General features: G+C 45.2%; 1 protein-coding gene across 1 annotated transcript; it reads right to left on the bottom strand.

Moving 5' to 3' along the window:
• Positions 1-2,031: 2,031 nt before the first annotated feature.
• LOC310690605 (UDP-glucuronosyltransferase 2A2-like) lies at positions 2,032-13,087 on the bottom strand (the record flags this gene model as incomplete). Its single annotated transcript, XM_083469916.1, has 6 exons — positions 2,032-2,364; positions 5,789-6,008; positions 7,438-7,525; positions 8,498-8,629; positions 10,499-10,647; positions 12,328-13,087. 6 exons carry the CDS (start codon positions 13,085-13,087, stop codon positions 2,085-2,087), a joined length of 1,629 nt encoding a protein of 542 aa, XP_083326042.1. The 3' UTR covers positions 2,032-2,084.
• Between the last annotated feature and the right edge of the window lie 2,705 nt (positions 13,088-15,792).

A 15,792-nucleotide genomic window follows, 5' to 3' on the forward strand; every position in this document is an offset into this window, starting at 1 on the left:
TAAGCTCTAACTTAAAATGATTTTTATTCATAACAAACACATTGGCATTTGGTAATAACAAAAGTTCCTTTAGAAACACAATTTAGGTTTCATTTTATTTGTTTTTTATCTTATATTTTGGAAATGTACATCCAGTTCTCTTTTTCCTTTAATTTTTTTGGGGCCCCCAAGAGAGTGGAGCCCTAAGCTATAGCTTGTTTAGCTTATATGTATGTAAATCTGGCACTGGCAATGATACACAATTTTAAGAAATGTATGGGGGGGCACCATTTCCAAATAAGCAGGTAAGGTAAAGGTAAAGGGACCCCTGACCATTAGGTCCAGTCGTGACCGACTCTGGGGTTGCGGCGCTCATCTCACTTTATTGGCCGACGGGCCGGCGTACAGCTTCCAGGTCATGTGGCCAGCATGACTAAGCCGCTTCTGGTGAACCAGAACAGTGCACGGAAACGCCGTTTACCTTCCTGCCGGAGCGGTACCTATTTATCTACTTGCACTTTGATGTGCTTTGGAACTGCTAGGTTGGCAGAAGCAGGGACCGAGCAACTGGAGCTCACCCCGTCGCGGGGATTCGAACCGCTGACCCTCTGAGCTGCAAGTCCTAGGCTCTGTGGTTTAACCCACAGCGCCACCTGTGTCACAAAATAAGCAGGTACTGAGCCACAAAGCCAACCTTGGAGATTACAGAATAATCTCATTTAAAGAAGGGAAAGCAACCCTACAATGAACTATCATTGATATCTACATCTCTCTTAGCTGCTGACTGGAGTGTGGTTAAGGAGGTTTTCCTTCATGGAGAGCACATATTGCGGTGGGGACACCAGGACATCCACTGTTGCTGGACAGGTTAGTATGGATGGCCACGAATTTGACTGGGCACCTCCAATAGTTTCTTGGGGGAAATTTAATGGTTGGTTGATGGGGGTGCTATTTATTCCTTGTGTGCAGCATTGAGCTTCCTCTTTTCGCTGCGCACATCGGATTACCTGCCCACCCGCCCTATAGTTAGGGTTGTTCGTACTGACCTTGCTACGCCAGTCATGGGGTTGTCTGCTTTGGAGCAGGGGCCTCGTAAGAATTTTTACCATTTGACTGATTGGCTGGTTCCATTTGGGTTTTTGCCTAAAGTTAAAGGTAAAGGGACCCCTGACCATTAGGTCCAGTCATGACCGACTCTGGGATTGCGGCACTCATCTCACTTTATTGGCCGACGGGCCGGCGTACAGCTTCCAGGTCATGTGGCCAGCATGACTAAGCCGCTTCTGGCCAACCAGAGCAGCGCACGGAAACGCCGTTTACCTTCCCGCCGGAGCGGTGCCTATTTATCTACCTGCACTTTGACATGCTTTCGAACTGCTAGGTTGGCAGGAGCAAGGACCAAGCAACGGGAGCTCACCCCATCGCGGGGATTCGAACCGCCAACCTTCTGATTGGCAAGTCCTAGGCTCTGTGGTTTAACCCACAGCGCCACCCGCGTAGCAAATCGTCACAACTTGAAAGGTTGCAGTTAAGCATTGGTTAATTTGGGTTGGTGGAGGGGATGTGGTTGGCTGTGCCTGTCCTGCCAATGCTGCTGCTGCAAGGGAATTCCGGTAAAGGAATCCAGGGGCTTGCCATGCTTTTGTCCGAACCCCTGGCAAGGGGCTAGGGCCATGCAAGAGCCCCTGGGAGCATTTGGGGAGAGGTGAGGGTCTGGCGCAAAGCTCTATTCTCTCCCCAAAAATGTTTACCCTTACTGACTTCCGCAGGCTTGCGGTTGTCAGTTCTGTTCCTACCTCTATGTGGGAACAGATAGTCACTAACCAGTGCCTAAGCAACCACTCACATATTGTAATTCAATAAAGTCGTGGCCAAAATTATGCCAAAGACCAAAACAAAAATGTTGTGTGAACCGTGTCTTTATTTGGGGGTGTCCTGGGGGCCTCGACATGCAAAGGTTGGTTCATTGTACATTCAATTCAGTTTAAAGTTGTTGCAAATGATTACAGCCTTTGAAGCAGATTTCCTGAAGGGGCTTCAGCACACTAAATCTGAGTGTACCAAATAACGCAAGTGAAACAATGATGGCTGAGTCCCGGGAGAAGCTACTCTGTTTTGGTTTTCCTAATAATCCTGCCACATTTCCGACAACAAAATGAGCAGCATTTAACAGCAATGAATATGAAAACTGCCATGCAACCAATCAAGAAGATGAAGACGTCCAGGGAGTGATACTGGTACCAGGTCAAGTGATGTGCAGCTACTCTCAAGTGCTTGGCACCTTTGTGGCGCATGACAAACTCAATCCAAAAGACAGCCCGGTCCAGCGGCTTTATCGGTTGGTCGTGGTAGATCTGCGACAGTCTCATTGCATTTTCCTTATACCTGGAGGATTGGGTAAAGAAGGGGAGGGGGAAAGAGAGAAAAGGAAGGACAAATTGGAATAGGGCCCAAAGTCACGTTTCCATTGCAGTTTAGCAGGTGTTACAAGTCCCGTTTGTGGTGTCATGGATGCGGAGCTCGGAGCCCAAGGAAGAAGGAAAGGAACTTAAGAGTGTTGAAGAACCCCAGTAGAGTCCTCATGAGACAGGGAAGGTGGAATTGACACCCCATGAAACGTCTGGTCCTGAATGGGATGGCTTTAAAAATTATCTGACAAAATATGGTTCCAATAACAACACTGGGCTGTGCCTAGACTAACTTCACAGATATAAGGGAATTTTCTTTTTTAATAATGGAATACGGATTACTTAAATGTAAGAGAAATATGGAAACCGCAAAGAGATAGAGGGAAGTCAATTAACATATAAGGGACTCGATCCAGTTGAGTGGAATAGAAAGAATGTGACGGTAAAGAAAAGAAAAGAAAAGAAAAGAAAAGAAAAGAAAAGAAAAGAAAAGAAAAGAAAAGAAAAGATGGAATATGAAGTTAATGTCTTTCTAGAAATTTTGGATATAGAATATTCAAACTATGGTTTCTACTCCTTAAATAATTTGGTGTATTTGACCAATACCTTTTCCTTTTCCTTTTTTAATTTTTATTTTAATTTTCATATTTTCTTTTCTTTTCTTTTCGGTATATGTGGGTGTAAGGATTAATTTATTTTCTTCTTTTTTTGTAAATTTTTAAAATTCAATAAAGACTAATAATGAAAAAATAGAAATGAACAACAAAGGGAAAGAAATAAATGTCTGAACCCGGGAAGAGGTTCAGTGGTCTGTGGTTAGATCCGGTTTGCAAAGAGAGGCTGAGTGGGTTTGCAGAGGAGCACCCACCTCTACGGTATTGGACCCCACCTGGCCCAATATCTCCCACTGCGGAGCAGCCTCTGGCATCTCTTCCTATCAGTGAAGGGCATCCCTCACCTGGAGAGGCAGCTGAAAGCAAAGATGATGCTGAGCCAGCCTCCATTTTGATGGACACAGAGGTGCCAGCACCAGTACAAAATTTATACAGAGAGTCAGCCAATTCGACAGAGTGCCTTTTTGCTTTCCAAGTCTTCAGACTCCAGCCACTTGCCTCCCCCTCTTCAATAGGAAGGTGCAGGAGGGGTGTTGATTCTTGGGTCAAGATCTTAGGCTTGTGTCTCCTCCCTCTGACGTACCTTGTAATCTGTAGTTTATCTTATGTACCTGTCAGGGAACTGCCATCGGAGCCAAGAGTGGAGGTAAGGCTCCCCGACCATGCAGGAGAAGGGACCAGCAGAGGGAGAGAGAACACTCCCTTTGGGGAAGGTTATCAGCGTGACACCAGGGAGGAAGGGGACCAGGGAAGGACTTCGGAGAGAGGGCTCCAAGACTCTTCCACAGAGACCAGCGGGGAGAGTCCAGGACCTCCGCTGGCTACGCCTACTCTGCGCAGAAAGCTTCCGCGCAGGGAGGCTAGGCGGAGACTGGGCGTCAAGGAATTTTTATGTTGGAAGAAATTCAGGAAACGCCCACTGACAGATTCTGCCAGCGACTGACACAGCCACGGAGAAAGGGCTGTCCAGCCAGGGAAAGGTTTAGCCAGGCAACGTTGCCTAGAACTTCAGCATCCTTTACGCACAAGCAACCCCAATTCCCATTACAGTACCGATCTGATTTGAGCATTAAAGCATTTGCACATTTGAGTTCTTCATCCAACAATGAAGGCAGACCCACCAAGTGTCCCTATTTTCCCGAGACAGCGCCAGATTTACAGAAGCCATCCCGGTTTCTGATTTGATCCTGGAATGTCCCACTTTTCCTTTAAAAAGGTAAAGGACCCCTGCGAGTTAAGTCCAGTGGCGAATGACTCTGGGGTTGCGGCGCTCATCTCACTTTACTGGTCGAGGGAGCCGACGTTTGTCCACAGACAGTTTTTCCAGGTCATGTGGCCAGCATAACTAAGCCGCTTCTGGCAAAACCAGAGCAGTGCATGGAAACACTGTTTACCTTCCCGCCAGAGCGCCAACCCACGTGTCCCTAGGCTCAGTGGTTTAGACCTTAAAGGTAAAGGTAAACGGACCCCTGACCATTAGGTCCAGTCGTGACCGACTCTGAGGTTGTGGCACTCATCTCGCTTTATTGGCCGAGGGAGCCGGTGTACAGCTTCTGTGTCATGTGGCCAGCATGACTAAGCCGCTTTTGGCGAACCAGAGCAGCACACAGAAACACCGTTTACCTTCCCGCCAGAGCGGTGCCTATTTATCTACTTGCACTTTGACGCGCTTTTGAACTGGTAGGTTGGCAGGAGCTGGGACTGAGCAACGGGAGCTCACCCCGTCGCGGGGATTCGAACCACCGACCTTCTGATCGGCAAGCCCTAGGCTCTGTGGTTTAGACCACAGCGCCACCCGTGTCCCTCCAGTTTAGACCTTAGGAGGTCCCTATTTTCACTGGAGAATTGTTGGAGGGTAAGGAGTTATGTGACCCCCGAGCCAAGGAGATAAGTAACTATACAACCTTTAGAAGACATCTGAAAGCAGCCCTGTTTAGGGAGGTTTTTAAATGTTCAATGTTTTATTATTATTTTTATATGTTGGAAGCTGCCTAGTGCGGCTGGGGTAACCCAGTCAGATGGGCGGAGTAACAATTAAAAAAACTAGTATGACATCATTCACTCAAAATCCAAAGTGACTTAGTGCAAAGGGGCTTTGAGATTTGGGAGAGAGGTTTTCTTTTAAAAATTGCTTGACATTTTAAATGGGAGGGTACAGGTATAAATATGAAGAAGAACTGCGGAAGGGACATGGAAGAGATTTGATGGCCTCGGATATAAGATCACCAGGTTAAATGGGCCAGACTAATGGGACAAAAAGGACTGATAATCCCGGGACCGGGGGGAGGGGACGCTGGAAGAAGATTGGATTGTTTTTATTTTCTTTTTGTTTTTTTATCGACAGAAATGTTTTTATGAAAGTTGCAAAAATGCTGAAATGAAATTACTAGGCTCTTCTAAGAATGTTTAAAGAATTAGGTAAAAAGGTAATGGTTATGAGAAGCTGGTAAAAATAAGACTTAAATTTTAAGTTTTAAGGTTTTATATAAGATAAGATGAAAATAGAGTAAGGTTATGTATTGGCAGAATATTATGAATTATGGGAAGGATTTGCTGTGACAATTATCAATTAAGTTACAAGAGATGGGAGGGGGAGGAGGTCATGGAAAGAAGGTAAAGAAAGTGGAGAATTTGAAAATGATGGCTTTATTTTTTTTCTTTGTTTTTGTCTTTTTTTGTCTGTAATTTTGTCTTTTTCGTTTCTTTGTGATTTTTAAAATTCTTTTTTCAATAAATATCATTTTTTTTAAATAAAAAATAAAAAAAATGAGAGGGTTGACCACTCACGTGGGATTGTGAATCACAGCCTTCACAGCTTCCAACAAATCTTCTGCTTTCATTGTTTGAAGGTCCAGCCCCACAGCCATCCCCTTTGCCTTCATGTGTACAATATTGTCGTGCTGGTCAGAAAAAAAGGGAATCCCCACTATGGGGACGCCATGGTAAATGGATTCATAAATCCCATTGATCCCACCATGTGTTATGAAGGCTTTGGTCTTGGGGTGTCCTGGAGGAGGAAGATGAGACTCTGTTGACTATGGGATGGTAAAGGCAGGTTATTAAAGTTGCTAGAATTCAAAACTGACCCTGTCCAAGCACATAACAGCTTCGTAAAACAGAGAGAATTTGTAGTTCCAGATCTCCTGAATAGCTGAAAACACAAAGCACCAAATATTTGAGCTCGGCTAGCTTGCTTAGGTTTGCGCCAAGATTTGAAAAACAGCACTGTCTGAGGGCTTGGTTTTCCTTGGGATGGACCCAGGTATTTTCCCTGCCTCTTTCCCCTTTCCGCCAAGGATCCCAAGAAGTTACACCTGTGAGAAACAGGCGTGAGAAACAGCTGCTGGATGAGGGGTAATAACTCGATCCAACTGGGGATGGCAGAAGAAATATGATAACCAGGGGCTACCTTTGAATGTGACCCGGAAACTGCAATTAATCCAGAATGCGGCAGCTAGACTGGTGACTGGGAGTGGCCGCCGGGACCACATAACACCGGTTCTAAGAGATCTGCATTGGCTCCCAGTACGTTTCTGAGCACAATTCAAAGTGTTGGTGCTGACCTTTAAAGCCCTAAACGGCCTCGGTCCTGTATACCTGAAGGAGCGTCTCCACCCCCATCGTTCTGCCCGGACACTGAGATCCAGTGCCGAGGGCCTTCTGGCGGTTCCCTCATTGCGAGAAGTTAGGTTACAGGGAACCAGACAGAGGGCCTTCTCGGTAGTGGCACCCACCCTGTGGAACACCCTCCCTTCAGATGTGAAGGAAATAAGCAGCTATCCTATCTTTAAAAGATTCTCCCCACCCAAGTGTTTCCAAGTACAGCAGGGGTCAACAAGGTTTACCTTACCTGGGATGGTTCACTCCAGCGGAGATCCCTTCATGGGCTGGATCGCCTGCCCACCCACGATTTCCGGCACCCGTGTCTGCACAGACATAATTTCTGGCATCTACGTCTGTGCAGACGCAATTTCCGGCACTACAAAAGCGAATCCCCGCGCAGCACTGTGCAGGTTTAGCGCAGTGCACGGGGACTCACTGAGTGGGCAGCTTGGTTCAGGGGTGGCTTGTGGGCCAGTTAAACGACCCCCATGGGCCTTAGGTGGCCAACCCCTGGGCGACAGCATGTGTGCGCTCACCATTTCCCAGTTTGCATCTTCCCCTCTTCCCTGCCCAACACACACATTGCCAATTCTGAGATTATTTTTTAAAATGATCCAAGCTCAGCAATAAAACAGGCATAAGGGAATACAAGGGGCAGGGTGAAGCTACTGATTAGGAATGGAATAAATGAAGGGGAAGATGTTCATTGCTAGTATCTAGGGCTGTCATGACGTGAGTGAGGAAAGTGAGGCTGGAGGAGAGATATTTCCTAGGAATTGGCAGAACACTGCAATGAAGCCATAACTGCAACAAGCATGAGGTCTCTCTCTCACCGAGAAGATCATTTTGTGGGATCCAGTCATAAATCCTGGTGTTTTCTCCTAAGGTTTCTGGCCGTTTCCCTTTGTGGCGCCAAAGAACCTGGATTTGGAGGGGAAATGGAAAGACTGTTCTCTGTAGCTCAGGTTGCAAGGAAAACTGGGATGACTCCCCCAGGCATTCTACTCATCTTGCTTGGCTTTCAATCAGCACCACGTTGATCTGTAGGCTTCTCCAACAACTTCAGCTGTCCTTCTGGATTCTAATATGAATCATCAACACTGGCTGCTTAGCCACTTTCCTTAGTGACAGTGTAATAATATGGTGGTACCTTGGGTTACATATGCTTCAGGTTACAGACTCCGCTAACCCAGAAATAGTGCTTCAGGTTAAGAACTTTGCTTCAGGATGAGAACAGAAACCGTGCTCCGGCGGTGCGGCGGCAGCAGGAGGCCCCATTAGCTAAAGTGGTGCTTCAGGTTAAGAACAGTTTCAGCTTAAGAACGTATCTCCGGAACGAATTAAGTACTTAACCCGAGATACAGCTGTATTGCACCATATTTCTGTACCACATCCGTGTCCCTGGTATATAGTAGCCTAGTAGACAACTGAACAATACGGCATTTATATATTAAGAAAATATATAAGCTACATTTAAACAATCAAGTATGTTGACTTCAGGCTATGTTGGACTGTTCTGACTCCATATTTCCCCAGCACTGAGAATTCATAATGTATGAGTAAATCTGAAAAAAAAGATTCAAACTAAAAGTTATCCAGAGCTAATTTCATCTGCTCCTCAAAGCAGACCTTAGGGAGCCTATTTTCTCCTCTCTGAATTATTTTGCATTATTCTACATCTCATAACAAGTATTAGGCTAGGAGTAGCCTCATCGTCTAAGCCTGCTCTCATTTATTTAAGTAGGAGTAGATTTCAAGAAAAGCAAGTCTTTAAAACGTCTGTTGTAAAAGCATGCAATTTCACAGCCAGGGTAAGGAAATCAGGGAAGCATTTTCACAAGTCCACTATACAAGTGAATTGGTATTTTCTAACCAAATGACATGAACACTGACCTTCTGTGGAAGTTGGCTGAGTGCCGATGCAACCATGTTACTCTTTTCATCTGTTAAGTTTGGGAAAAAAGTGCCCAGAGAAAACACGACAATGCCGTGTTCCCCTGAACTCTGGACAAATTCTTCCATTTCCTGTCAAAAGATTAAAAGCATTCTTTATAAACCAACAAACCACCTTCCTCCATGTCTTTGCCATGTGAACCTACTGCGTGAATTAGAAATGTTAATGTTAACACTTCAAGTTGTGCTGGCCTCTGAGTGAGAAGGTGGTATAGAATCATAGAATCATAGAATCATAGAATCATAGAATCATAGAATCATAGAATCATAGAGTTGGAAGAGACCACCAGGGCCATCGAGTCCAACCCCCTGCCAAGCAGGAAACACCATCAGAGCACTCCTGACATATGGTTGTCAAGCCTCTGCTTAAAGGACCTCCAACTGGTATTTAAGGTCCAGTTTCCAAACTGTGTTTCCAGCATCTTAGAAGGAGGTTCCAGTGCCCTTTAGGACTGAAGAGTTACAGGTTGTGTGTTCAGTCAGTCCGGTTTCTCTGTGCTATCAGAAAAAGCAGAGCTGTGCTCCGGGAAATGTTCCAGGAATGTATGTCCCTTCTAGAGAAATCTGAAATGGTGTCCCTGGATTGACACGCAGACAATAATATCTCCCCCCCATAAAAAACAACAACACAAAACACATAATAGAAACAAGAACAAAAAAATCCAATAACCGCTCTGCTCCCACAAACACATTTTAAAGGGTATTGGATGTTAATCATGTTGGGATTTCATTCCTCCGTTGCTGGAGGTGTGATTGTTTTCATCACATGTCTGTGTTGACATTCCATACTATTGGAGTCATGAGAACGGAAGTTCAGTTACACCGTTTTATTATGTGTGTAGTACTATTGCTTTTAGTCTGTTCTGTCTCGGAGAAGAAGAAGGAGAGAGGAGCCATGTTTTCTTTGTTCTGTAACACTTGTATATAATAAATTAGCTTAGATTCCACACCTCAAATACCTAGCTTCTGCTTGGACTCTGCTCTCGGATTGTGTGCATATATCTTCGGATATGTGTCACAGAAGCACTTCAGAAAGAAGAGTGATGAATCATCCCGAGGGTTGCTTGTAGAGGAGAACACAGCTGCCTGGCATTTTCCAAGTTGGTTCAAGAAGCCCAGTGCGGTTTAACATACCAACAAATAAATCAAAGGCCTGGTTGAAGAGGAATTTTTTGCCTGGCACCTAAACGTGAATAATGAAGATGCCAGACAAACTTCCCTTGATCTATCCTTCCCTCATTCTGCCACTCAGAATGTCATACCAGACTTCACCCCTTGATAAGACTGCTTGCGTCTTCAGATTTGAATGCTACGATGCTGCCAATCATCTTAGAGTCATGGTTGCTCTTTATTTAGAGCAAGATTAGGAAATCAGTCCATACCTCCTCCACGTATAATAAAAAGTTCCTAAGGCAGCACCTTAAAAAGCAGACATCACCTTCCCGACAAAGGTCCATGTTGTTAAGCTATGCTTATGTATGGAAGTAAGAGCGGGACCATAAAGAAGGCTGATGGCCGAAGAATTGATGCTTTTGAATTATGGTGCTGGATGAGACTCTTGAGAGTCCCATGGACTGCAAGAAGATCAAACCTCTCCATTCTGAAGGAAATCAGCCCTGAGTGCTCACTGGAAGGACAGATCCTGAAGCTGAGGCTCCAATGCTTTGGCCACCTCATGAGAAGAAAAGATTCCCTGGAAAAGACCCTGATGTTGGGAAAGATGGAGGGCACAAAGAGAAGGGGACGACAGAGGACGAGATGGTTGGACAGTGTTCTTGAAGCTACCAAGAGTCAGACACAACTAAACGACTAAACAACAACAACAGGTTGTCCTTGCCACTTCTTTATCGTGCCACCACACGCCCTCCCCTTTCCCGGAGGTGCTTTGAAGAAGATCCAGGCATAGTTACCAAGCAGGCAAAGGGCAAAGGAGAGAATTACCTCTGGCAAAGGCTTGGCTGGCTTCAAGTGCAGACCCCCCACAAATTGAAAATTTGGTAGGAAAGGCCGCGGAAATTCGAAGTCCCAGTAGGTGCGGACCAACCAGATCTCTGCTTTCCCCATCACTTCACATAATGTTGTGGGTCTCCCTGTTGAACGAGGGAAAGGGAATGAGTTTAAATGCAGCTTGTATTTTCTTTACAGATATGAGGGCTTTAGCAACCTTGTTTGCCAAAATACAGGAAGCTGAATTCCACATTACGTTTTAACTATATACTGTACACCTGAAAAAAGAGGAAAGGAAATATGAACAGCAACTGGGGACTGAGTCTGCAGAAATATGTGTTATGCTACACATTTGTTAGGAAGCCAGAACTGGCTATGGCTTCTTCACAGATATTCTTTCAGTTCCAAATCCATATTTTCTCTTCTATAATATTTAGAATAATCCTTTCCTCTGAAGTCAGAATTGGTAGCTGAATGTGCATCAGTACCAGTCCTGGTCTCCCCAATGTGATGTCCTTCAGGTGCTAGCTGGGGCGTATGGAAGTTTTAGGCTGAAACGCTCCATTAGACTGAATATTTCAATTTGCGATTTATTTTTCAAAGTTACTGCAAAGAAATTACCAACATTTTAGTGCATATTTTATTCTAACACATACATTTTTGTGTGGCAGCTGCCCTATTGCGTGTTGTTGTTGTTTTGCAATTTCCTCTATTATAATACATTTTCATAAGGTCTCCTTACTGATGTATGCATTCTCATGCCTGCTTCATTTAATGTCTCATAATTTCTTTTGTATTGGTTATTTTCTAGTTAGTTGCTTATGGGACGCGGGTGGCGCTGTGGGTTAAACCACAAAGCCTAGGACTTGCCAATCAGAAGGTCAGCGGTTCGAATCCCCACGACGGGGTGAGCTCCCATTGCTCGGTCCCTGCTCCTGCCCATGTAGCAGTTTGAAAGCACGTCAAAGTGCAAGTAGATAAATAGGTACCGCTCCGGAGGGAAGGTAAACGGCATTTCCGTGCGCTGCTCTGGTTTGCCAGAAGCGGCTTAATCATGCTGGCCCGGAAACTGTACACCAGCTCCCTTGGCCAATAAAGTGAGATGAGCACCGCAACCCCAGAGTTGGTCACAACTGGACCAAATGGTCAGGGGTCCCTTTACCTTTACCTTTAATTTCTTTTGTCTTGGTTATTTTCTAGTTACCGTATTTTTCACTCTATAAGACACACCAGACCATAAGACGCACCTAGTTTTAGGAGGAGGAAAACAAGGGAAAAAAATATTCTGAATCCCAGAAGCCAGAACAGCAAGAGGGATCGCTGCGCAGCGAAAGCAGAGATCCCTCTTGCTGTTCTGGCTTCTGGGATAGCGGCGCAGCCTGCATTCGCTCCATAAGACGCACACACATTTCCCCTTACTTTTTAGGAGGGAAAAAGTGAGTCTTGTAGAGCAAAAAATACGGTAGTTGCTTATAGCAAATCCTTAATAAAAAGAGTTTTAAAAAGAGAGAAATTATTCAAGATCAATTTGAATTCAGGGAGAGTTGCCCAGAAGAGAGAACAATTTGATGGAGCAAGAAGGGAGCAAGGCAGGTGAGAGCTGCTCCTTCCCTTACAGGTGGCCAAGTTTGGTAGTCTCTATTTCCAGCTGACCATGGCTCTACACAGCCTCAGGATGAGGCCTTTCCAATCCTGCTACTAGGAGGTCCTTTCTAACTGGTCATGCCAAGGGCTGAAGTTGGAATCCTTGGCCTCTTTAGAGCATCTACTCTACCAAATAATAATAATAATACTTTGGGAAGAAGAAACAAAAACAAGCTTACCTAAAACCTGACTGTAATAAGAGTCCCACTCTCCAAACCAAGTCTGGAAAACATGGTCTTGCAGATGGTAAGATATTACGTTTTTCACCCTTTCTCCAAATGACATTCTGTCTGTGAGCTCAGACAAAACAGCCGGAACATACGAAGGAGGGGAAGGTATCTTCGCACAGTGTCTTTCTATGGTTGAGGCTGGCATGTACCTCAAGGTGTACATAAATGGGATGCCCAATTTCAAGGCAATCAGGTCGCCACCGAACAACACAGGGTCTGAAAGAAGCACATCGTATTTGCTCTTTGCCAGGCGGGCCATGAGTTCCTTATTGGCCAGAACCGCTTCGCATATGTTCTTCTGTAAGTCAACCATTTTCCCTACCTTTTCCCCCAGCTCTTTGTAAAACCTGTAGAAGGTCAGGGTTGTTGGCTTGTTGTTCACCCATGCCCATACGGCGTTCGATAAAATGGAATCGACCTCATCCTTTCCATAGGACACTGGAAATACCTCAAACTTAGCTGCTGATATATCATCACTGGGTTTGATTAAGAGTGCTGACGTTGGAACTAGAATGCTGACGTTGTGACCTCTGTGTAGCAGTTCTTGAATGATGACCTTAACATTTAGCCAGTGACTGCCTTCCGCTGGCCAAATAAGCACATTCCCACAGGAAATGTTTCCTATTAAGGCAACCTGAAGTATTAGCAGCTGAATCACAACCACTGTTGCTGAGGCAGAGGGTGCAAGACGCTTTTCTGAGGCAGCCATATTTCTTCTTCTATCACTCCACAACAGAGGGAAATTATTCAGCGTTTGGTTTGTGTGAGAAACCTCCCGTCCCAAGTTTTCCTTTCACAGAAGACTTTTAACAAGTGTGTTGAGTCAGGGTTTTTTTAACTCTCCAAGGAAGCAGAACGCTGTCGCTGAATATTTCTGAAATGAAAAGACAAATGGCACAGCTTTCCTCCATCACTATTTCCAACAAAAATCATAACCTGCCCATACCATTTCGGATCCAGTCAAGGTTAGCTCTTCTTACAAACCCACCCAAACCTTATCATTATGTTAATATGTGGTGAACTATATTTCTTCTTCAGTTTCTTATTGAAGAAAAACTTCCGCTTTTACCACAGCTGCAACAGTGTGAGCTCCGATCGCAGTAAGCAAGTCGGGGCGTACACCGGTACTGTGAGGGGCAACGTTTGGCTAAACGACCCCTGAAAAGGCTTGGAAGGAAGCTCAGGCCAAAGGAACTTCAGCAGTGTCTTTTTGGAGTCACGGCACCCCTCGCCAAAAGGGGGGGAAAGGCTGAGGTGGGAAACCAGGCACAGAGAAGAATATCAAACAGAAAAGCCTCACATCACTGAAGCAGCTCAACATTAAAAAAAAAAAAATGAAGATCGTGGCCACTGGGCCCATCACCTCCTGGCAAATAGAAGGGGAATAAATGGAGGCAGTGAGAGATTTTACTTTCTTGGGCTCCATGATCACTGCAGATGGTGACAGCAGCCACGAAATTAAAAGACGCCTGCTTCTTGGGAGAAAAGCAATGACAAGCCTAGACAGCATCTTAAAAAGCAGAGACATCACCTTGCCGACAAAGGTCCATATAGTTAAAGCTATGGTTTTCCCAGTAGTGATGTATGGAAGTGAGAGATGGACCATAAAGAAGGCTGATTGACGAAGAATTGATGCTTTTGAATTATGGTGCTGGAGGAGACTCTTGAGAGTCCCATGGACTGCAAGAAGATCAAACCTATCCTTTCTGAAGGAAATCAGCCCTGAGTGCTCACTGGAAGGACAGATCCTGAAGCTGAGACTCCAATGCTTTGGCCACCTCATGAGAAGAGAAGACTCCCTGGAAAAGACCCTGATGTTGGGAAAGATGGAGGGCACAAGGAGAAGGGGGCGACAGAGGACGAGATAGTTGGACAGTGTTCTCGAAGCTACCAGCATGAGTTTGACTAAACTGCGGGAGGCAGTGGAAGACAGGAGTGCCTGGCGTGCTTAAGGCCAGGGGGTCACGAAGAGTTGGACACAACTAAACGACTAAACAACAAGAAACCCTTGGTTAAATGATTAAGCACCAAAGTTTGAAAAGTGGGGGCTATTTCTATCTATGCAATCTCAAAATACTGGGTGATTTGGTTCACATACACAGCTGGGCTTCCAAGTGGGAAACCCAGATTTTATGGAAGCTTATCAGCAGTTCCTCAATGAGAAAATCAGAAATGGGCAAATATCTGTGATATTTGCATACAGCGTTTGTTCTTCCTCTTCAATATTGAGTCGTAAGGGCAGGTATATTGGGTGTATTTTGGTGTATATTTGTGGTTCCTCTTTTGCTAAATTTGGTATTCATTTCATTTATATCTCAACTTTCTTTCTTTTTTCATGGAACTCAGGACAGGCTACATAGAGTTCCCAGCCAAATTCCATCCCAGAACTGACCAGGTCCAGACCTCTTTAACATCTAGAAGGCTGTGACATCACATACCTTCTGACCATGTTCCGGGCTATATTGTTCCCTTCATTGTCATGCTGGCCCAAAATTCACTTTGCCTTCCCCAACAAAATATATTCAGAGTCTCCTGACTTACCTGGATTCACTGAGACCTCCACTTCCTGTCACTGGTAGTAGAGAAACAGGCGTGTCCTCAGGCTTATACGGAGAACAAACACTGCTACTCACTAAGGGAACTTAGCTGTTTATTTTTGACCAAGGTACAAGTGAGGTCCAGAGCCTTTAACTACATCCAGTCAGCCTACCAATAATGCAAGAAAGAACCGGGGGTTCTTATCTCCATGTGGCATCTACAAGGTCCCTCCTACAATTAATAACTTTTCATTCTCTCATTACTATTGAATACACTCTACCACATTCCTTCCCAACAATTTATTAACTCATCACGAACAATTCCAGTCCAGAGGCCCCTCTCTTAATAAACCAGGCATGTCCAAAGTCCATTTTGGGGGCCTAATCCGGTTTAATCCAGCCCCTGTGGCAGTTTCTTTCATGGGGTAAAATCCAAAAAAAGCTCAACAACTTCAATCCTAAAAAGTGTGTCCTCCCTAAAAGAGGACACAGACCTCTTGGTTGTGGGTGGGTATATTGGACAGCCACAACACCCAGTTGGTAGGTCCCTCATTACTGGGTTTAATCTGGCCAATGGGGAGCTGTCTAAACGGGCCAAGGGACCTATATATACCTTCGCACGTGACCCAGAGCTTCCTCTTTCGGCTTGTGCATTCAGAACACCTGCCCACCTCTCCCTACTTTTAGGGCATTTTGCGCTTGACCTTGCTATGCCGTCGTGTGTCGTCTGTCGTTGGGACAGGGGCATGGCAGGAATTTTCCCCACTTGGCTTATTGGCTGTTGCCATTTGGGTTTCGCCTGCCATGTAGTAAATCGTCACAACTTGTAAGGTCGCGGATAGGCTCTGGTTCAGGTGATAGGGATGGGAGAACAGTC

The sequence above is a fragment of the Podarcis liolepis genome (genome assembly GCF_965112155.1).
Source record: "Podarcis liolepis genome assembly, chromosome: 13".
In the NCBI taxonomy this organism is placed as follows: domain Eukaryota; kingdom Metazoa; phylum Chordata; class Lepidosauria; order Squamata; family Lacertidae; genus Podarcis; species Podarcis liolepis.